The sequence below is a fragment of the Oncorhynchus kisutch genome, unplaced genomic scaffold (assembly GCF_002021735.2).
Source record: "Oncorhynchus kisutch isolate 150728-3 unplaced genomic scaffold, Okis_V2 scaffold1158, whole genome shotgun sequence".
NCBI lineage: Eukaryota > Metazoa > Chordata > Actinopteri > Salmoniformes > Salmonidae > Oncorhynchus > Oncorhynchus kisutch.
Window position 1 is genome coordinate 51,121 of NW_022263103.1, and position 23,360 is coordinate 74,480.

A 23,360-nucleotide genomic window follows, 5' to 3' on the forward strand; every position below is an offset into this window, starting at 1 on the left:
GCTTCCTGTGCTTGGCCCTCCTATGTTGAACATAATAAATGGCTCTCTATCCACCAGATGTGTATTAAACTCACTAAAAGTGGCAGTAAAAAAGCCTCTCATGAAAAAGCCAAACCTTGACCCAGAATAACAGACTGTATTACAAATAAACAATCACTCACAAACAAACATGGGGGAACAGAGGGTTAAAAAATGAACAAGTAATTGGGGGATTGAAAGCAGGTGTGTAAGACAGACAAAACAAATGGAAAATGAAAAGTAGATCGGCGATGGCTAGAAGGCCGGTGACGCCGACCGCCGAACGCCGCACGAACAAGGAGAGGGACGGAAGTCGTGACAGATGTTAACTTTCACTGCTAAGCGGATGACACACAGCTGTACATTTCGATGAAACATGGTGAAGCCCCAAAATTGCCCTCCCTGGAAGCCTGTCTTTCAGACATAAGTGGATGGCGGCAAATGTTTTACTTTTAAACTCGGACAAAACAGAGATGCTAGTTCTAGGTCCCAAGAAACAAAGAGATCTTCTGTTGGATCTGACAATTAATCTTGATGGTTGTACAGTTGTCTTAAATAAAACTAGGAAGGACCTCGGCGTTACTCTGGACCATGATCTCTCTTTTGACGAACAAATCAAGACTGTTTCAAAGATAGCTTTTTTCCATCTACGTAATATTGCCAAAAATCCAGTGCTATTCTCTCTACACTGGCTTCCTGTTAAGGCTAGGGATGATTTCAAGGTTTTACTGCTAACCTACAAAGTATTACATGGGCTTCCTCTGGAGGCAGGGCTTTCTGGAGACAGGGCTTTCTCCTATAGAGCTAAATTTTTATGGAATGGTCTGCCTATCCATGTGAGAGATGCAGACTCGGTCTCAACCTGTAGGTCCTTATTGAAGACTCATCTCTTCAGTAGGTCCTATGATTGAGTGTAGTCTGGCCCAGGTGTGTGAAGGTGAAAGGAAAGGCACTGGAGCAACGAACCGCACTTGCTGTCTCTGCCTGGCCGGTTCCCCTCTCTCCACTGGGATTCTCTGCCTCAAACCCTATTGCAAGGGCTGAGTCACTGGCTTACTGGTGCTCTTCGATGCCATCCCCAGGAGGGGTGCGTCACTTGAGTGGGTTGAGTCACTGACGTGATATTCCTGTCTGGGTTGGTGCCCCCCCTTGGGTTGTGCCTTGGAGATCTTCGTGGGCTATACTCGGCAGTCATGAATTCTGCCGAAATCGATGCCTCTCCTTGTTCGGGCGGTGCTCGGCAGTCGACGTCACCGGTCTTCTAGCCATCATTGATCCATTTTTCATTTTCCATTGGTTTTGTCTTGTCTTCTTACACACCTGGTTCCAATCCCATTCATTATCCGGTTGTGTATTTAACCCTCTGTTTCCCCTCATGTCCTTGTCAGATTGTTTGTTTGTTCATGATCTTGTAGTTTGTATTGGTGCACGTCGGGTCCTCGTATCCACTTCTCTTTGATTATGTATTATGGTTTTGGAGCTGTGTTTTTAAGTTATTGAACTACTCCATTATACCAAGTTTGATTCTCCTGCGCCTGACTTCCCTGCCACCTATACACACGTTGATGTTTATACTGTATTATTGACTGTATGTTTGTTTTACTCCATGTGTAACTCTGTGTCGTTGTATGTGTCGAACTGCTTTACTTTATCTTGGCCAGGTCGCAATTGTAAATGAGAACTTGTTCTCAACTTGCCTACCTGGTTAAATAAAGGTGAAATTAATCAAATAAAAAAATCATCCTTGTATCAGGATGGTAAGTTGGTGGTTGGAGATATCCCTCTAGTGGTGTGGGGGCTGTGCTTTGGCAAAGTGGGTGGGGTTATATCCTGCCTGTGTGGCCCTGTCCGGGGGTATTGTCGGACGGGGCCACAGTGTCTCCTGACCCCTCATGTCTCAGTCTCCAGTATTTATGCTGCAGTAGTTTGTGTCGGGGAGCTAGGGTCAGTCTGTTATATCTGGATTTTTTTTTTTTATCCGGTGTCCTGTGTGAAATTATGTATGCTCTCTCTAATTCTCTCTCTTTCTTTCTCTCTTGGAGGACCTGAGCCCTAGGACCATGCCTCAGGACTACCTGGCATGATGCTGTGCTGCTGCTCCAGTTTCAACTGTTCCACCTGCGGCTATGGAACCCTGACCTGTTCACCGGCAGTGCTACCTGTCCCTGACCTGCTGTTTTCAACTCTCTAGAGACAGCAGGAGTGGTCGAAATACTCTGAATGATCGGCTATGAAAATCAACTGACATTTACTCCTAAGGTGCTGACCTGTCACACCCTCTACAACCACTGTGATTATTATTTGACCCTGCTGGTCATCTATGAACATTTGAACATCTTGGCCATGTTCTGTTATAATCTCCACCCGGCACAACCAGAAGTGGACTGGTCACCCCTCATAGCCTGGTTCCTCTCTAAGGTTTCTTCCTAGGTTTTGGGCTTTCTAGGGAGTTTTTCCTAGCCACTGTGCTTCTACACCTGCATTGCTTGCTGTTTGTGGATTTAGGCTGGGTTTCTGTACAGCACTTTGTGACATCAGCTGATGTAAGAAGGGCTTTATAAATACATTTGATTGATTGAGGGTTAATAATTGGACACACTTTTTTTTTTACTAAGCATAAGCCTATGGCAAATCACATGACATAAATAAATACAAATAATGAAGAATAATTTTACAGAGTACAATATGTCTACATACTCTCCTCTAAATCTAAACAAGAATAATTTTCTTCCTCATTCTCTTAATTTTCTTCTTCCTCCTCTATGTCTCTCTCTGACACTAAGGCTCTATCTCAAAAAGTCTTTCCTAGATTCCTCTCCTATCTCCTCTCCTTCTATCTCAACCCTATTAGAGGAGAAGGTCCAAGGTCCCTTCCCTAGGATTCTATTCTCCAATGTCTTTGGAGAAGGAGTCGAAGAGAGAGGATGTGAGGAGGAATTGGGGAAGGTCTAATTGAAAAAGAGCCCGTAGGCAACTCTGTAATACAACTTTTTCTCCTCTATGGTGAGTTCATCTCTCACCTTAACCACCAGGTGGAATCATCACTTAACCATTAAGTACTGTGTTCAACCATCAACATAATAATAACAATAACAGAGCGAGAGAGACTGTTTGTTACAGTAGGTTATTGTTACACCACTTTCTCACAGATCCAGTTATGATTTGTGCCACATTTGTCATCATTCCATGTCTTTACAGGATCATCTTGTCCATAGTATATTTCAGCACAGTCCTCTTGCCTTTCATAATCATCAGGCTGTTCTGCCGCCCAGTACCTAAACAACACAGAGACAGTCAGACACTGTGGTACAAACATCCTCCTCAATTATAGACATAGTCCTATGTTTTAACAGTTTTAAAGACACATTCTGAAAGATGATCATACCATTATACAGAATGGGCCATTTACAATGATATTTATTTTTATATCATGACATTTTAATCGAAAAATATGACTTGATTATTGTGATACATTTATAGTTCTCATTGAATAACATCCATGAATAGAAACATACATTCTGATGAACATGATTAGATGCAAAATATCATTGTTGTTTTGTATCCCAATATCATCTGGTAAAATGGTAAATATCTCACCCTGTGGTCAGTGGGGTGCCGTCTACCCACTTCCAGGTCCCCTCAGTAACAGAGTCATTTAGACCAATCCAGGCTCTCAGGTGGAGGTTGAAGACATATGTCTGTTGTTGAGAAAGATAAAGATAGCACATTTTAAGATATTTATAAAATGCTGCACACATATTAGTGTACTGAGGAAAATTATATTTGCTCCGACTCTCTCTCTCACCTGTTCCTCTCTGCTGTTTATGATAACCAGGTCTGCTCCTCTATCCAGACAGTCCTGTCTGCTCTGCTTCCAGGTTTTCTTCTCAGTAGAGAGGAAGTAGAACTTGGAGTCAAAGTATCTCCATCCCTCCTGACAATACTGCTCTGTTGAAGAGCAAAGGTGAACACATTGAGAAACTTAGCCAGTATCTTTAAACTCATAAACCCATTGATATATTATTACTGTTGATCTACTTCGAATTTATCACGGCTTATATCTCACCTATCACAAAAAGCTTTGCCTGAATATGGCCTTTCTCTTCAGTCAGGTTGTTGTATCTGGTCTGTAGCTGGTCTCTCTCTCTAGTCAGGTTGTTGTATCTGGTCTGTAGCTGGTCTCTCTCTTCAGTTGCGTTGATTTTATAAAGGGAGAAACTCTGAAACAAGTTGTTCCTTTTATCCTCAGAATCGTTGATGGCTCTATTATCTACAAATTATAAACACAGTTATTAGGTAAAACACCAGGTAATTAGGCATAGTAACCTGCACCTCCTATAACTAGGTGATAAGCAATGAACTTGGACCTAAACTCACAGTAGACAGACAGGCCTATGATCCCAGCCAGTAGGAGAACACACAGCAGCCCCAGACACACTGCAGCAACTAGGAAGCATCTCTTCCCTGAGCTATCAGGCTCTGTGGACACATACAAGAGACTGTTATGTTTTGTGTGTGTGTCTGTGTGTGTGTTACCTGAGTGCTGGTCTCCTGGTCCATTATTAGGAGCAGTGTCTGCTGTCTCTTCTCTCTTGGTGCTGGTCTCACTGTCTCTCAGGGACGTAGATATATTAACAATCCTCTCCTTCATCTCACCTCTGTTAAACTTGACCTTCTAGTTCATATCTGGCTCAGCATAGATGCCCTTTGACATCTTAACAATACCTGGGTCTTTCTTTCTATGTAGGTCAACTATACATTAAGTCTCTGCTTCTAGAATTAATGTGGTGGTCTTCCAACATGGCCACCAGGAGGCGTCGTACGTCAACTGCAAGACCTCTATACGTTAAGTCTCTGCTTCTAGTGATATCTCTGTCTCTGAGTCATCTGTGTGTCTCTGTCTGTGACTGCTGTAGGTGTTAACTATAGGGAAGTATCAACATAATGACACAGTAGTTGTTAATAAAAAAAATAGGACAAGTTTGCATGCCTGTGCTTGCGTGTGTATGTGTGTGTGTGTGTGTGAGAGAGATTGTTACAGTGATTATTGTTAAAACATTTTCTGCAGAACAATATAAATCATTCCCTGTCTCTACATGGTCATCTTGTCCAGAGTGTATCTCAACACAGTCCTCCTGTCCAGGGAACGGGACTTGCTATTTGTGATGATGGACAGGACACTGTCATACCAGGAAGATATAGATCATAGAGGGGAAGTGGAGTACAAAGACTAGCTGTTAACATCTATTAAATATCATATGTAACAGCCCCAAGATAATTCAGGGAGTTTCCAGAACTCCTCCTTCCTTTCACCTTTCTGCTGATTTGGACCCTCTGTTTACTCCCAAATATACATCAACATGTTCAGGAGGTCCAGGACTACAAACATGGGTCATTATAATGTCCAGACAATAGATTTGACACTACAAACTGCTCCAAGTGGATATTGAGGGTGGGTAGTCTTAACCAGTGAGGATGAGATGACAACAGTAACCACCATGTCTCTCCTCTACATTTACAGTTTAGTCATTTAGCAGACACTCTTATACAAAGCGACTTACATGACCAATTAGGGTTAAGTGCCTTGCTCAAGGGCACGTCAACAGATTTTCACGTAGCCGGCTCGGGATTTCGATGCAGCACCCTTCGGTTACTGGCCAATCAATCTTAACCGCTAGACAACCTGCCTCCCTCTCTCTTAATGAACCTGAAGGAGATTTTGAGTGACAGCTGGTTGAATGACAGAATAGGTCCACTTCACTTCCTTCTTTTGGGACCCATATGGAGGAACAACAATCAAATATGAGCATTTGATATTGTGCTTATATGTAATTTGACAACAGACTGACTTTCAAAGATTATTAGGAAAACACACAGCAGCCCCAGACACACTGCAGCAACTCCAGAGGGTCTCTTCCACCACTGAACATGTACTGAATCACAAATTATTAAAGATATTTGGTAATGTGTTTAACTGTATCATCCAGGATTGAGACAAATAAAGCTAGAGTTCTACAGGGTTGTCACACCTGTTTAATATATTGTGTGTAATGTGTGTGTGTGTGTGTGTGTGTGTGTGTTCATGCGATCTTACCTGAAGCAACAACTCCATCACTTCGACTGGGTTTGAAGGCTCCTACGTTGCCATATAATTGGCCATCGATGTCTGTGTTCTTCATTGCATTAGATTTGTTGTCTTCAAATCCATCTGTGTTTTCATAGACTCCTTCTGACATCTTAAAATTGTGCTCAAATACAGTAACTTCTACTTCTAACCTCAACTCTAATGTACGTTTGTAGCTGTGTCTTCTCCCTGCACTGTCTTGCGTCTGTGTGACTTTAGGTAGTGAAACTCTTTATCAGTCAACCAAAGTGTGAGTTCAACACAACACAATCAGCAAGCCACCGCGTGACTTGCACCAGCCTTAGTTTGATAATATACTACACGATATGGCTCTATATCATGCTATACGATGTATGTGTGATTTCACAGGGTCCCAAATCTGGATGTGCTAAAATGAATTGGGATCCTGTTAATTGACGTATGCACTACATATATCCTGACTGAGTTTACAGCACCCCCAGCCTTCAAATGGAGAGCACATTATGGCTCTCCCTCTGTGACTGGTGGTGTAGGGGGAAGATGTCCCTAGACGCTGATCTTGGGTCAGTTTTGCATTTCCACCACAAATGGTTAAGGTTAGGATCGTGGGAGGGATTGCTGATCATACACCTAGGGGAAACTTCCCCCCAGAGTTTGACTGGCCACCAAATACCATGTACTGTACAGTGCATTCAGAAAGTATTCAGACCCTTCCCTTAGTTCACATTTTGTTACGTTACAGCTTTATTCTAAAATTGTTTACCTTGTTTTTTCCCCTCATCAATCTACACACAATACCGCATAATCACTAAGCAAAAGCGGGTTTTCAGAAATGAGCGGGTTTTCAGAAATGCTTGCAGGACATATAGAAAAACCAATTGTTGACTTTCAAATGAATCATTAGATGTAGTTTTACACAATAGTAACACTAAGACATGGCTTTGAAATAAAGTTGAGGCCAAAGAGTAACAAGTATGCTGTCCAACCAGAGAGAGAAGAGGAAACTGTGGCTGTCCGAGTGAGATGGGAGGGAGAACAGTAGCAGGGTTAGTAGTTTCCTGTGTCTGTGAGGTCTGAGTGAGATGGGAGGGAGAACAGTAGCAGGGTTAGTAGTTTCCTGTGTCTGTGAGGTCAGAGCTCAGTACGGCTCAATCTATCAACTACAATGAGGAGAGAGTTGTCTCGTTCCAGGCCGACTATATTGCAGTTGAGTAGCACGCATCAACAAATGGGCATACGATTACTATACAACATGATATGATTAACTGATGTGTTAAACACCAATCCAGGCATTGTGAGATCTGGCAGGTGACTTCAATGTAGTCAATCTGGAACGTGGACAATGTCACTAGTGGGGTTGGAGGAGAGAGACGGCGGGAATTGGTAATGAAGGAATCTTTCACCAGACATCATGTTGACTAGCAGAGACAGGTTAACTGTCATAAAATCTACTGTCTACACGCAGGTTAACTGTCATAACATCTACTGTCTATCCACAGGTTAACTGTCATAACATCTACTGTCAATCCACAGGTTAACTGTCATAACATCTACTGTCTATCCACAGGTTAACTGTCATAACATCTACTGTCTATCCACAGGTTAACTGTCATAACATCTACTGTCTATCCACAGGTTAACTGTCATAACATCTATTGTCCATCCACAGGTTAACTGTCATAACATCTACTGTCTATCCACAGGTTAACTGTCATATCATCTACTGTCCATCCACAGGTTAATTGTTATAACATCTACTGTCTATCCACAGGTTACTTTGACACTAACTGTTGTTTTGACACCACTATAAAACACAATATCTCTAAGAGATGGAAATGATCATGAATATCTATTACAGTAACAGGGGCGGAGCCAGAGGGGTGTCCTAATACTGGACCAGGATACCAGCAAACAGATAACACACACACACAAAAAAACATAAAAGTCTCTTGTATGTGTCCACAAAATTTCATTCACTACAGGCAGTTTGATGCTGATTGACATCTAATTTCACCTCTTGTCAAATCGAAGAAGAGGAAGAGAGAATATTAACCTCTTGATGCTAGGGGTCAAATATTTTTTTAATAACATTCCCAAAGTAAATGGACTATTTCTCAGGTCCAGATCGTAGAATATGCATATAATTTACAGATTAGGATAGAAAACACTCCAAAGTTTCCAAAACTCTCAAAATATTGTCTGTGAGTATAACAAAACTGATTCTGCAGGCGAAAACCTGAGAAAATCTAACCCGGAAGTGATTTAAAAAAAAAAGATCTGTGTTTCCTGACCAGTCATTCTTACATTTAAAGGGGTATCAACCAGATTCCTTTTCCAATGGCTTCCTCAGGCTGTGACCAGGCTTTAGACATAGTTTCAGGCTTTTATTTTGAAAAATGAGCGAGATTTTTCAAAAGTAGTCAGGTGTCCTCTGAATAGTTCCTGCACGAGAGAGGGGAGCTCTCCATTTTCTTTTTCTCTCTTATTGAATAGGTATACGGTCCGGTTGAAATAATATCGATTATGTTTGTTAATAACAACCTGAGGATTGATTATAAAAAAACATTTGACATGTTTCTACGACCATTACGGATACTTTTGGGAATTTTCGTGGAACGGAACGAGTCTTTGGTTTTCTGAACATAACGCGCAACCAAAATGGCGTTTTTTGTTATAAAAGTTATATTTATCGAACAAAAATAAAATGTATTGTGTAACTGGGAGTCTCGTGAGTGCAAACATCCGAAGATTATCAAAGGTAAGCGATTCATTTGATTGCTTTTCTGACTTTCGTGACCATGCTAATTTGGGGCTAGCTATTCTAGCATTGACTGATACACTCACAAAAGCTTGGATTTCTTTCTCTGTAAAGCATATTTTCAAAATCTGACCCAATAGGTGGATTAACAACAAGCTAAGCTGTGTTTTGGTATGGTTCATTTGTGATTGCACGATTATAAATATTTTTTGTAATATTTTGCGCCCTGCAATTCAGCGGTTGTTTAGGAAAATGATCCCGTAAAAGGGATCCGTAGTGCAGAGAAGTTAACGTGGGTTGTGAGATACATAAGAAGAAGAAGAACATACAGAAGAAGAAAATATAATATTTCCACAGCTTCATGAGCTCTTTTGGCGATTGGCGAAAGCAGTTTTAAGGTTTAGCATCAGGTTTAGGTTTCCTGAACAACTATTATGAAAGTTGAGTTGCTGTGTAAGTTAACGTTAGACCTTTGGCTCCATAACAGACAGTTAATCAGATAAGAGAGATCGGTTCCCAATTTAGCCTAACATTATGTTTACATCTGTGCTAGTAATACACACATATACAGTGCAGTGTCGTAAGTTACCGTACACGAATGTTTAGCTAATGTGAGGTAACCAGTAGGCTACAGCTATCAGTGTTCAGCAAGTTAACATTCAGCAATTTGAAATCCTTTAACTCAGTTAGATTTTCACACTTGAATTCAAAATGAACAATTGTTATTATCAATCTGTTGATGTTACTCAAAAGATTACCACAATTTGTAGATAGCCTGTTTGCTGTCGTAAAGTTGTAAGAAATTATAGCTAGCTAAGTTACTTACTGCAGAGTAGGGCTAGCCATGATCTAACTAGTAACTTAGGCTGGTAGTTGATTTTAAGGTACAGTTATGACAATGGGGATGTGTAATTAAGATTGAGATTGGACTGAAATGTGGGTAATCGGATGCTTAGATGTAACCATAGAGTCTTATTTTTGCATAGCGTCAATTAAACATGAAAAGAAAGGGAGAGATATCAGACTTCTTTTTAAAGAAGCACAAACAGGCAGATCAGGTGCAAACAGACCCCAGCCCTTACATCACCACCGGACCCCAGAGCAGCTCCCTACCTGAGGCTAGTCAGAGTCAGTGTGGTCAGACTTCACAAGGACCCAGTCTACCACCACCAGGTCAGAGCAGCTCCCTACCTGAGGCTAGTCAGAGTCAGTGTGGTCAGACTTCACAAAGACCCAGTCTACCACCACCAGGTCAGAGCAGCTCCCTATCTGAGGCTAGTCAGAGTCAGTGTGGTCAGACTTCACAAAGACCCAGTCTACCACCACCAGGTCAGAGCAGCTCCCTACCTGAAGCTAGTCAGAGTCAGTGTGGTCAGACTTCACAAGGACCCAGTCTACCACCACCGGACCCCATAGCAGCTCCCTACCTGAGGCTAGTCAGAGTCAGTGTGGTCAGACTTCAAAAAGACCCAGTCTACCACCACCGGACCCCATAGCAGCTCCCTAACTGAGGCTAGTCAGAGTCAGTGTGGTCAGACTTCACAAGGACCCAGTCTACCACTACCAGGTCAGAGCAGCTCCCTACCGGAGGCTAGTCAGAGTCAGTGTGGTCAGACTTCACAAGGACCCAGTCTACCACCACCAGGTCAGAGCAGCTCCCTACCTGAGGCTAGTCAGAGTCAGTGTGGTCAGACTTCACAAAGACCCAGTCTACCACCACCGGGTCAGAGCAGCTCCCTACCAGAGGCTAGTCAGTCAGTGTGGTCAGACTTCACAAGGACCCAGTCTACCACCACCAGGTCAGAGCAGCTCCCTACCTGAGGCTAGTCAGAGTCAGTGTGGTCAGACTTCACAAGGACCCAGTCTACCACCAGGTCAGAGCAGCTCCCTACCTGAGGCTAGTCAGTGTCAGTGTGGTCAGACTTCACAAGGACCCAGTCTACCACCACCGGGTCAGAGCAGCTCCCTACCAGAGGCTAGTCAGAGTCAGTGTGGTCAGACTTCACAAGGACCCAGTCTACCACCACCAGGTCAGAGCAGCTCCCTACCTGAAGCTAGTCAGAGTCAGTGTGGTCAGACTTCACAAAGACCCAGTCTACCACCACCAGGTCAGAGCAGCTCCCTACCTGAGGCTAGTCAGTCAGTGTGGTCAGACTTCACAAATCAAATCAAATCAAATCAAATTTATTTGTCACATACACATGGTTAGCAGATGTTAATGCGAGTGTAGCGAAATGCTTGTGCTTCTAGTTCCGACAATGCAGTAATAACGAACAAGTAATCTAACTAACAATTCCCAAAAAAACTACTGTCTTATACACAGTGTAAGGGGATAAAGAATATGTACATAAGGATATATGAATGAGTGATGGTACAGAGCAGCATAGGCAAGATACAGTAGATGATATCGAGTACAGTATATACATATGAGATGAGTATGTAAACCAAGTGGCATAGTTAAAGTGGCTAGTGATACATGTATTACATAAGGATGCAGTCGATGATATAGAGTACAGTATCTACGTATGCATATGAGATGAATAATGTAGGGTAAGTAACATTATATAAGGTAGCATTGTTTAAAGTGGCTAGTGATATATTTACATCATTTCCCATCAATTCCCATGATTAAAGTGGCTGGAGTAGAGTCAGTGGCATTGACAGTGTGTTGGCAGTAGCCACTCAATGTAATTGGTGGCTGTTTAACAGTCTGATGGCCTTGAGATAGAAGCTGTTTTTCAGTCTCTCGGTCCCAGCTTTGATGCACCTGTACTGACCTCGCCTTCTGGATGACAGCGGGGTGAACAGGCAGTGGCTCGGGTGGTTGATGTCCTTGATGATCTTTATGGCCTTCCTGTAGCATCAGGTGGTGTAGGTGTCCTGGAGGGCAGGTAGTTTGCCCCCGGTGATGCGTTGTGCAGACCTCACTACCCTCTGGAGAGCCTTACGGTTGAGGGCGGTGCAGTTGCCATACCAGGCGGTGATACAGCCCGCCAGGATGCTCTCGATTGTGCATCTGTAGAAGTTTGTGAGTGCTTTTGGTGACAAGCCGAATTTCTTCAGCCTCCTGAGGTTGAAGAGGCGCTGCTGCGCCTTCCTCACGATGCTGTCTGTGTGAGTGGACCAATTCAGTCTGTCTGTGATGTGTATGCCGAGGAACTTAAAACTTGCTACCCTCTCCACTACTGTTCCATCGATGTGGATGGGGGGGTGTTCCCTCTGCTGTTTCCTGAAGTCCACAATCATCTCCTTAGTTTTATTGACGTTGAGTGTGAGGTTATTTTCCTGACACCACACTCCGAGGGCCCTCACCTCCTCCCTGTAGGCCGTCTCGTCGTTGTTGGTAATCAAGCCTACCACTGTTGTGTCGTCCGCAAACTTGATGATTGAGTTGGAGGCGTGCGTGGCCACGCAGTCGTGGGTGAACAGGGAGTACAGGAGAGGGCTCAGAACGCACCCTTGTGGGGCCCCAGTGTTGAGGATCAGCGGGGAGGAGATGTTGTTGCCTACCCTCACCACCTGGGGGCGGCCCGTCAGGAAGTCCAGTACCCAGTTGCACAGGGCGGGGTCGAGACCCAGGGTCTCGAGCTTGATGACGAGCTTGGAGGGTACTATGGTGTTGAATGCCGAGCTGTAGTCGATGAACAGCATTCTCACATAGGTATTCCTCTTGTCCAGATGGGTTAGGGCAGTGTGCAGTGTGGTTGAGATTGCATCGTCTGTGGACCTATTTGGGCGGTAAGCAAATTGGAGTGGGTCAAGGGTGTCAGGTAGGGTGGAGGTGATATGGTCCTTGACTAGTCTCTCAAAGCACTTCATGATGACGGATGTGAGTGCTACGGGGCGGTAGTCGTTTAGCTCAGTTACCTTAGCTTTCTTGGGAACAGGAACAATGGTGGCCCTCTTGAAGCATGTGGTAACAGCAGACTGGTATAGGGATTGGTTGAATATGTCCGTAAACACACCGGCCAGCTGGTCTGCGCATGCTCTGAGGGCGCGGCTGGGGATGCCGTCTGGGCCTGCAGCCTTGCGAGGGTTAACACGTTTAAATGTCTTACTCACTTCGGCTGCAGTGAAGGAGAGACCGCATGTTTTCGTTGCAGGCCGTGTCATTGGCACTGTATTGTCCTCAAAGCGGGCAAAAAAGTTGTTTAGTCTGCCTGGGAGCAAGACATCCTGGTCCGTGACTGGGCTGGGTTTCTTCCTGTAGTCCGTGATTGACTGTAGACCCTGCCACATGCCTCTTGTGTCTGAGCCGTTGAATTGAGATTCTACTTTGTCTCTGTACTGGCGCTTAGCTTGTTTGATAGCCTTGCGGAGGGAATAGCTGCACTGTTTGTATTCAGTCATGTTACCAGACACCTTGCCCTGATTAAAAGCAGTGGTTCGCGCCTTCAGTTCCACACGAATGCTGCCATCAATCCACGGTTTCTGGTTGGGGAATGTTTTAATCGTTGCTATGGGAACGACATCTTCAACGCACGTTCTAATGAACTCGCACACCGAATCAGCGTATTCGTCAATGTTGTTGGCTGACCCAGTCTACCACCACCAGGTCAGAGCAGCTCCCTACCTGAGGCTAGTCAGAGTCAGTGTGGTCAGACTTCACAAAGACCCAGTCTACCACCACCGGGTCAGAGCAGCTCCCTACCAGAGGCTAGTCAGTCAGTGTGGTCAGACTTCACAAGGACCCAGTCTACCACCACCAGGTCAGAGCAGCTCCCTACCTGAGGCTAGTCAGTGTCAGTGTGGTCAGACTTCACAAGGACCCAGTCTACCACCACCGGGTCAGAGCAGCTCCCTACCAGAGGCTAGTCAGAGTGGTCAGACTTCACAAGGACCCAGTCTACCACCACCAGGTCAGAGCAGCTCCCTACCTGAGGCTAGTCAGAGTCAGTGTGGTCAGACTTCACAAAGACCCAGTCTACCACCACCAGGTCAGAGCAGCTCCCTACCTGAAGCTAGTCAGAGTCAGTGTGGTCAGACTTCACAAAGACCCAGTCTACCACCACCAGGTCAGAGCAGCTCCCTACCTGAGGCTAGTCAGTCAGTGTGGTCAGACTTCACAAGGACCCAGTCTACCACCACCAGGTCAGAGCAGCTCCCTACCTGAGGCTAGTCAGAGTCAGTGTGGTCAGACTTCACAAGGACCCAGTCTACCACCACCAGGTCAGAGCAGCTCCCTACCTGAGGCTAGTACTTCACAAGGACCCAGTCTACCACCACCAGGTCAGAGCAGCTCCCTACCTGAGGCTAGTCAGAGTCAGTGTGGTCAGACTTCACAAGGACCCAGTCTACCACCACCAGGTCAGAGCAGCTCCCTACCTGAGGCTAGTCAGAGTCAGTGTGGTCAGACTTCACACGGACCTAGTCTACCACCACCGGGTCAGAGCATCTATCAGGCAGTCAGTCCCATGCCTAGTTCATAATTTAAGTTTAGCTTCAGCTTGTAATAATGATTTTGTCAGATTAAGCCTCACTTCAAAATGTTGGTTGTTGATTCATGTGTGTTCTTGTTTTGATGGCTGTGGCATTTTTATTGTGATTGTACACTAATGGTTATTGCGGACAGAGCAACATAGGACAAGCAAGACGTAGCATACAGACAGAGCAACATAGGACAAAAAGCAGCAAGACAAAATTCATAAAAGCAACAAAGTGTTTCCACACCTCACAAGCTACAGACAACAGACAACATGGAGAGTGGCAACACACAGCTAGGGACCATGTTCACAAATCTGATTGACCTTTAGCCATGTCTTCAAGCATTTTGTGAAAGTGTGATATGTGGTGCAGTTATGTGTGTCTGATGGCAGTGTATTCCAGACATGGGAAGCTCTCACAGAGAATGCAGATTTACTAATGGTGCTTCTCCTTAGGGGAACTATACAGTCACCTCTCATGGCAGACCTTGTGGATCTGCTGCCATATGTCTGGGTTTTCTGTTTAACAAAAATATTGAGTGGAGGGGGAGCCAGGCCATTGAGGATCTTGAATACAAGACATGCGTCGGTGTATTGCACAAGATTTTCCCAACTCAAGAGCTCATGCTTTCTAAGGATGTGACAATGATGATGGCTATTGGGCTTCCTATCAAGCACTTTGAGAGCCTGTTTGTAGACAGACTGAATAGGTTTTAATGTTGTACAGCAAGCTTGGGCCCAACTAGTCAAGCAGTATGTTAAGTGGGGGAGTATCATAGATTTGAAGTACAGTTTTGCTACCTCTGTAGTCAAACAATTTCGTATAAATCGGAAATTAGCTAGGTTGAATTTGGTTATTTGAATGACCTTTTTCACATGCTTTTTAAAAGAGAGGTTGGAATCAAGTATGATGCCAAGGTACTTAAAATCGGATACCACCTGGAGCTTCTCCCCTGACACATAGACATCTGGCTCAGTAGCATCTGTTGCCCTCTTTGTGAAGAACATGCAAACAGTTTTTTTCACATTGAGATGCAAACACGAGTCACTGAGCCACTTTGTAACCTGGACCATTACAGTAGTGAGTTCTTGTGCAGCTTGTTGTTTGCTCTTTGCATGCACATATATCACTGTATCATCTGCATACATTTGAACTTCAGACCCAGTACAGACAGAAGGCAGATCATTAATGTACAGGCTGAACAGGAGGGGCCCCAGTATTGACCCTTGGGGCACGCCCACATCATAGCTACGAGTGGGCGACAGCTCATTGCTCACTCTGACACACTGAGTTCTGCCTTCAAGGTATGATTTCATCCATCTCAAGGCATCAGGGGAAAAGTTGAACTTGGACAATTTTGTGATGAGAATCTCATGGTTAACAGTATCAAAAGCCTTCCTTAGGTCCAGAAACACAGCCCCAACAGCACCCCCTTTGTCCATCTTGGACTTCACATTTTCCAGAAAAAAGCAGTTGGCCGTTTCTGTGGAGTGTTTCGCTCTGAAGCCAAACTGCATGGAGTGTAATGTGAAGGGGCTGTTGTTGAGGTGGGCAATCAGTTGTTCTGCTACACACTTTTCAACAACCTTTGACACCACAGGTAGTATACTAATGGGCCTGTAGTTACTCACGTCAGCAGGGTCGCCTGATTTAAAGATGGCCGTTATTATGGCCGACTTCCATACCCTTGGAAACACACCGAGACCAATAGATGTGTTGGTGACCTTAGTAATGGGGCCAATGAGTGACTCTTTGTAGTTTTTAAGAAAGGTAGAGTCCATCCCAAACACATCTTTGGCTTTAGAGTTCTTTAGTGAGCTAATCACCTTGTTCACCTTTGACTCAGAAACCTCCCTTATGATGAAGACAGGTTGAGTGTCATTCACTAGCACTGAGACCAAGAAACAAGTGGAGGGGTTCTGTGTCAGTACCCTGACAGAGTCAATAAAGTAGGAATTGAAGGCTATTGCTATTTCGACTGCATCCTGTGTTACATTGTTATTCACCATGATTTATAGTCTTTTTGCAGTGTTACTATGGTCTTTCCCTGTTAACTTTTTTAGATTCTCCCATATCAATTTAGAATTTCCCTTTGCTTCACCAATTATGTTAATAAAAAAGTTTGCCTTGGCCTGTCTGATTTCTTTCATCACCTTATTTCTCAACATGGTAAACCTACGTCTGTCATGCTCTAATTTGGATTTTAGGGCTATTTTTAGAGCATAATCTCGTTCTTTCATCAATTTCCAGATTTCTCCATTTAGCCAAGGAAGAGTGCTCTTTTGGCCAGGTTTGGATTTGATTTTCTTTAGGAAGCCATTTATAGTAGTCTGGATTGTGGATAGAAAAACCTGACTATCAGCTTCCACGTCTGTATAGGACAAGAGATCATTCCAGTTTATTCCCTTAATTGCTTTTTCAAAATTATTTAATTCACTCTTAGGTATTCTGAGTTGATCCGGCTTTCTAACAGTAGAGAGGTTAAACCTGCTCTTAGACAGCTTTCTGGCTATAAGTGTCAGATTATGATCAGACAGCCCAGTAACCATATTGAATGATTTAGTCACTCTCTCTGGTTTATTACTGAACCCCAAATCAATCTGTGTTTTAGAGCAACAAGTCACCCTGGTTGGCCCTTTAACTAGCTGTGTAAGGTCAAAGGTATTAGTGATCAGTTTGAGGGTTTTCCTACAACACTTGTCTTCATAATTAATGTTAAAATCTCCCATTAAGATGACCTCTTTCCCAAAATCACATTCCCTAAGCATGGTATTAAACTGATCAAAAAACACACTTTTGGTGGAAGGTGGCCTATACATTCCAATGAGGGTAAAAGACATTTGGGGAGACAGTGTAACGTTCAGGCCGACACATTCTAGTTCATTATCACATGACCACTCAATTTGTTTACATCGGATATGTTCTTTAATGTAAATCATCACACCCCCTCCTCTTCCCTCAATCCTGTCTCTCCTGAAAACATTGTAGCCAGGCACAACCAAAGCAGCACATGGAGAGTGTTTATGGAGCCATGTCTCTGAGAGGCAGAGAAAGTCAAGGTTGGAGTCTGTGAGTAGATGTTGAATTTGATCACTTTTTGGAATGACACTGTGAATGTTCAAGTGCCCCCCTAGTAGTCCCTTGGGCTTAGCTCGTGGGTCCCAGATGACTCGAGAGTGATTGACACATTGAAAAAAGTTAAATTTTCTGTGTTTTCTGACGGCTGGGTTTAGGCCGTTTTGTTTCGTTTTGATTAGGGGCAGTTCGGTATCGCAATTAACAATCCCTCCCGCCTGCACTGGATGCGGGGAACTAATTAAAATAGCTTGCGTACCAGAAGCAGAGTCAGGGATCGCATATAGCGACTCTGGTATGTTTGAGGAGTCAAAATCTATCCTGGAGCCGGGTGAGTCGAGAGAAACCATAGGACCATAGCACTCACCCACCTCCACAGCGGCGACGACCAGTGGACGAGGCCATCCACCGCTCTCCACTCCGGTGCGTATCACTGGCTCGGTGATATTGGGCCCAGGATTGAGTTGTACATCCCCAGAGAGCAGGAGGGTAGCGAACAGGTAGTTTAACAGTTTCCGATAAATGTTGGACTTGTGTTTGTTACGCCTAAGCGGTTCAGTAGAATAAGGAGCGAGGTAGACTTGGCCATTATTCAGAACATTATGGTATGCTGTGTACTGTCCGCTCCCGTGGAACGGTGAACCAATGTGTTTGGTGTTGATATTCTCCAGTAGTAGACTGATTGTGTCATCCCAGCAAGGACGCACTGAGATTATCAGTAGAGCAGCTACATAACTGACAATCATGGCAGAGTACTGGAGATAAAACACATAATTGCGCTTTAACTCTTTGCATGAGTTACTTAGCTGGGATCGGCGTACACCTGATGGTTTAGATAAAATTACAGCATTCGAATGAGAAGCGGCACCTGCCGCACCACCCTGTCTTCCGTCCGCCATTTTGTTGGTCCGTCTTGGAATTGTTGAATGACAGCAACTCATCAATGTTAGATGTCAAAAATGAGGACCGGAAAAAGAAAGTGGGGGGGAAACTGTACTTCCATTTTAACAATTGCAGATGTGCTCCTATTAACTGCCACTCAAAATATAGCGCAGAGAGGTCATCGAGAGTTACGGTTATTTTTAGACAATCTTAGAAGAAATAGCAAAGCATGACCCTCTCATAGAGAAAAGGATGAATGCATGTGGCAATGCTAAGTACAAAAGCCACTTCCGGCGACAGTTCCCAGTCCAGAGCTTCCGGCAACAATTCCCAGTCCAGAGCTTCTGGTGACAGTTCCCAGTCCAGAGCTTCCGGCGACAGTTCCCAGTCCAGAGCTTCCGGCGACGTTTCACAGTCTGGAACCTCCGGTGACGTTTCACAGTCCGGAACCTCCAACAACGGTCCACAGTCCGGAACCTCCAACGACGGTCCACAGTCCGGAACCTCCAACAAAGGTCCACGGTCCGGAACCTCCTGAGACGGTCCACAGTCCGGAACCTCCTGAGACGGTCCACAGTCCGGAACCTCCTGAGACGGTCCACAGTCCGGAACCTCCTGAGACGGTCCACAGTCCGGAACCTCCTGCGACTGTCCACTGTCCGGAACGTCCTGCAACGGTCCACGGTCCAGAACCTCCAGCTCCAGGGCAGGAGCCCTTCTCTCCGCCAATGCCCAGTCCATGTACGGCATCCAGTCCAGCTCCAAGGCCGGAGCCTTTCTCTGCGCTGGTGCCGCTCCATGGGAGGATCTTTGCTCTGCGCTGGTGCCCAGTCCAGGCACGGCGGTCAACTCAGCTCCATGGCCGGAGCCTTCTTACGCGCCGGTGCCTAGTCCGGGTGCGGCGTACGACCCAGCTCCATGGCCGGGGCCCTCCTCTACGCCGATGCCCAGTCCGGGCACAGCGTTATACCCGGCTCCATATCCGCGAGTGGAGTGGGTACTTCGCCCCGCATCGGAGCCGCCCCCAACGTTAGATGCCCACCCGGACCCTCCCCTATTGAGTCAAGTTTTGCGGCCGGAGTCCGCACCTTTGAGGGGGTGGGGGACCATAGAGAGCCTTCTATTCTCTATGCTGGTTAGGTCGGGGTGTGACTAGGGTGAGTACTCTAGTTTTTTATTTCTATGTTGGCCTGGTATGGTTCCCAATCAGAGGCAGCTGTCTATTGTTGTCTCTGATTGGGGATCATATTTAGGCAGCCATTTCCCCATTGCACTTTGTGGGATCTTGTTTATGTGTAGTTGCATGTTAGCACTCCATGATGTCACGTTTCGTTTGTTTTTGTATCCGTTTATTCTACACACGATCGTGACAAATACACCTTTGGAGCCTCCAACATTTCAGAACATTTAAACTGGGACACGTAGTATGTAGCATTTAATGTATCAATTTCCACACGCAAATAATTTGAATGACTGTTTCAAAACCTTTCCCTTGTGAAGTAAGACACCATTGTTTGGAAGACAAGTTGTGTTCTGTTTTAAAATATTAATAATCTGTTTGTTACAGATCATTATTTTAAATATTTGAGATTGGGGCATTAGACATCAACCAACCTCATGATCTTAAGGTATCATAACTATTGGTTTACACTTCCATGTGTGTCTCTATGACTACAGGGTATTTACCAGTGTTCTGAGATTCAGGTTGTTTATTTATGCTCCAGTTCACAGTATCCTGTCGACGGCTCTTTCTGTCCACATTAATGTACATCTCCTAAGATATCTATTTATAGGTTCATTCTAATTACCCCCTAAAATATACTGTTGTTTTCTATGGAGCTAGAGAGTATACACTGGATTGGGACTATATGCTGTTAAAGAGCTGTTTTGTCTTAACAGGCTGAGTCTGAGAACATACACTGTTATAGGTTTGTGGGAGGACTTAACACCTTAACAAGGTCTACCAACTTCCTGATTAAATGTGATTGGATACTTAAAACAGTGTGACCTGGACACACACAGTGTGCAGAACAGTACTGAGAGGGCACAAACACACACATTCACACACTGCTGTTGAGTCTCTTCCTGGAGGTTGCTGTCTGCTCAGAACATTGTTACTTCATTTGTTAATCTGTGACATTATTATTTGCATTATTAAAGTGAAAAGTATAGGTTAATATTTGGTCCCACGTTCTTTTTTTTAGTATAAGCCTATGGCAAATCACATGACATGTTTTTAATCAAAAACAATGAAGAATCATTTTCCAGAGTAGGCTCTATCTCTATTAGTCTTTCCTATATTCCTCTCCTCCCATCTCCTCTCTTCCTATCTGAAAACCTTACTCTATTTCATATAACAGCCTCTACCCCCAAACCAGAAGATTGCTGAACAATTCATCAAATGGCCACCGGACTATTTACATTGACCCCCCATGCTGACGTAGAGAGCACAGCATGATCATAGGTGAGATGTCACTTGGTCAGGTCAATAGGAAGTATTATTAAAAACTTCTTAAGGCTAGGGGGCAGTATTTTCATTTTTGGCTAAAAAACGTACCCATTTGAAATGGCCTATTTCTCAGCCCCTGAAACAATAATATACATATTATTGTCAGATTAAGATAGAAAACATTTTGAAGTTTCCAAAACTGTCAAAATGTTGTCTGTGAGTTCAACAGAACTGATATTGCAGGCTAAAACCTGAGGAAAATCCAATCAGGAAGTGCCCCTGTTTTTGAAACCTCTCTGTTCCTATGCATCCCTATTGCCCATTTAAAGGGATATCAACCAGACTCCTTTTTCTATGGCTTCCCTAAGGTGTCAACAGCCATTAGACAGAGTTTCAGGCTTTTATTTTGAAGAAATCCAATCAAATCAAATTTTATTTGTCACATACACATGGTTAGCAGATGTTAATGCGAGTGTAGCGTAATGCTTGTGCTTCTAGTTCCAACAATGCAGTAATAACCAACAAGTAATCTAGCTAACAATTCCAAAACTACTACCTTATAGACACAATGTAAGGGGATAAAGAATATGTACGTAAAGATATATGAGTGCGTGATGGTACAGAGCGGCATAGGCAAGATACAGTAGATGTTATTGAGTGCAGTATATACATATGAGATGAGTATGTAAACAAAGTGGCATAGTTTTATTTTTTTTATTTTTTTTATTTCACCTTTATTTAACCAGGTAGGCTAGTTGAGAACACGTTGTCATTTGCAACTGCGACCTGGCCATGATAAAGCATAGCAGTGTGAGCATACAACAAAGAGTTACACATGGAGTAAACAATTAACAAGTCAATAACACAGTAGAAAACAAAGGGGGGGTCTATATACAATGTGTGCAAAAGGCATGAGGAGGTAGGCAAATAATTACAATTTTGCAGATTAACACTGGAGTGATAAATGATCAGATGGTCATGTACAGGTAGAGATATTGGTGTGCAGAAGAGCAGAAAAGTAAATAAATAAAAACAGTATGGGGATGAGGTAGGTGAAAAGGGTGGGCTATATACCAATAGACTATGTACAGCTGCAGCGATCGGTTAGCTGCTCAGATAGCTGATGTTTGAAGTTGGTGAGGGAGATAAGTCTCCAACTTCAGCGATTTTTGCAATTCGTTCCAGTCACAGGCAGCAGAGTACTGGAACGAAAGGCGGCCAAATGAGGTGTTGGCTTTAGGGATGATCAGTGAGATACACCTGCTGGAGCGCGTGCTACGGATGGGTGTTGCCATCGTGACCAGTGAGCTGAGATAAGGCGGAGCTTTACCTAGCATAGACTTGTAGATGACCTGGAGCCAGTGGGTCTGGCGACGAATATGTAGCGAGGGCCAGCCGACTAGAGCATACAAGTCGCAGTGGTGGGTGGTATAAGGTGCTTTAGTGACAAAACGGATGGCACTGTGATAGACTGCATCCAGTTTGCTGAGTAGAGTGTTGGAAGCCATTTTGTAGATGACATCGCCGAAGTCGAGGATAGGTAGGATAGTCAGTTTTACTAGGGTAAGCTTGGCGGCTTGAGTGAAGGAGGCTTTGTTGCGGAATAGAAAGCCGACTCTTGATTTGATTTTCGATTGGAGATGTTTGATATGAGTCTGGAAGGAGAGCTTGCAGTCTAGCCAGACACCTAGGTACTTATAGACGTCCACATATTCTAGGTCGGAACCATCCAGGGTGGTGATGCTAGTCGGGCATGCAGGTGCAGGCAGCGACCGGTTGAAAAGCATGCATTTGGTTTTACTAGCGTTTAAGAGCAGTTGGAGGCCACGGAAGGAGTGTTGTATGGCATTGAAGCTTGTTTGGAGGTTAGATAGCACAGTGTCCAAAGACACTGTGCTATCTAACCTCCTAGACAAAGTGTCTAGTGATACATGTATTACATAAAGATGCAGTAGATGATATCGAGTACAGTATATACATATACATATGAGATGAATAATGTAGAGTATGTAAACATTATATTAGGTAGCATTGTTTAAAGTGGCTAGTGATATATTTTACATCATTTCCCATCAATTCCCATTATTAAAGCGGCTGGAGTTGAGTCAGTGTGTTGGCAGCAGCCACTCAATGTTAGTGGTGGCTGTTTAACAGTCTGATGGCCTTGAGATAGAAGCCGTTTTTCAGTCTCTCGGTCCCAGCTTTGATGCACCTGTACTGTCCTTGCCTTCTAGATGATAGCGGGGTGAACAGGCAGTGGCTCGGGTGGTTGTTGTCCTTGATGATCTTTATGGCCTTCCTGTGACATCGCGTGGTGTAGGTGTCCTGGAGGGCAGGTAGTTTGCCCCCGGTGATGCGTTGTGCAGACCTCACTACCCTCTGGAGAGCCTTACGGTTGTGGGCGAAGCAGTTGCCGTACCAGGCGGTAATACAGCCCGACAGGATGCTCTCGATTGTGCATCTGTAGAAGTTTGTGAGTGCTTTTGGTGACAAGCCGAATTTCTTCAGCCTCCTGAGGTTGAAGAGGCGCTGCTGCTCCTTCTTCACGATGCTGTCTGTGTGGGTGGACCAATTCAGTTTGTCTGTGATGTGCACGCCGAGGAACTTAAAACTTACTACCCTCTCCACTACTGTTCCATCAATGTGGATAG

At 44.4% G+C, this 23,360-nt stretch overlaps 2 protein-coding genes across 3 annotated transcripts in view; both read right to left on the bottom strand.

Annotated features, from left to right (window-relative positions):
• The window catches only part of LOC116352759 (CD209 antigen-like protein C), a 37,380-nt gene extending 32,696 nt beyond the window's left edge, over positions 1-4,684 (bottom strand). The window contains exon 1 of the mRNA XM_031817810.1: positions 4,555-4,684. Within this exon, the coding sequence (XP_031673670.1) occupies positions 4,555-4,669 (115 nt within the window). The 5' untranslated portion in view covers positions 4,670-4,684. The remainder of the gene's footprint in view (positions 1-4,554) is intronic.
• On the bottom strand, positions 2,605-6,348 carry LOC109876381 (CD209 antigen-like protein E). 2 transcript variants are annotated; one of them, XM_020468805.1, is made up of 7 exons: positions 6,113-6,348; positions 5,919-5,951; positions 4,396-4,464; positions 4,085-4,288; positions 3,824-3,966; positions 3,616-3,716; positions 2,605-3,293 (listed from the first exon to the last, which is right to left on the bottom strand). In XM_020468805.1, exons 1-7 carry the CDS (start codon positions 6,252-6,254, stop codon positions 3,149-3,151), a joined length of 837 nt encoding a protein of 278 aa, XP_020324394.1. In that variant the 5' UTR covers positions 6,255-6,348; the 3' UTR covers positions 2,605-3,148. The 2 variants fall into 2 exon arrangements, with proteins under 2 accessions (XP_020324394.1, XP_020324392.1); XM_020468803.1 differs by lacking the exon at positions 5,919-5,951 and having other exon boundaries at positions 4,396-4,497.
• Positions 6,349-23,360: the final 17,012 nt, after the last annotated feature.

Excerpts from the sequence above, each read along its gene's own strand:
- LOC109876381 (XM_020468803.1), bottom strand. The coding sequence starts at position 6,254 with ATGTCAGAAGGAGTCTATGAAAACACAGATGGATTTGAAGACAACAAA. Across the intron at positions 4,498-6,112 it reads TGATGGAGTTGTTGCTTCAG|AGCCTGATAGCTCAGGGAAG; the intron begins GTAAGATCGCAT and ends ATGTGTCCACAG. Across the intron at positions 4,289-4,395 it reads CATAGGCCTGTCTGTCTACT|ATAATAGAGCCATCAACGAT; the intron begins GTGAGTTTAGGT and ends TATAATTTGTAG.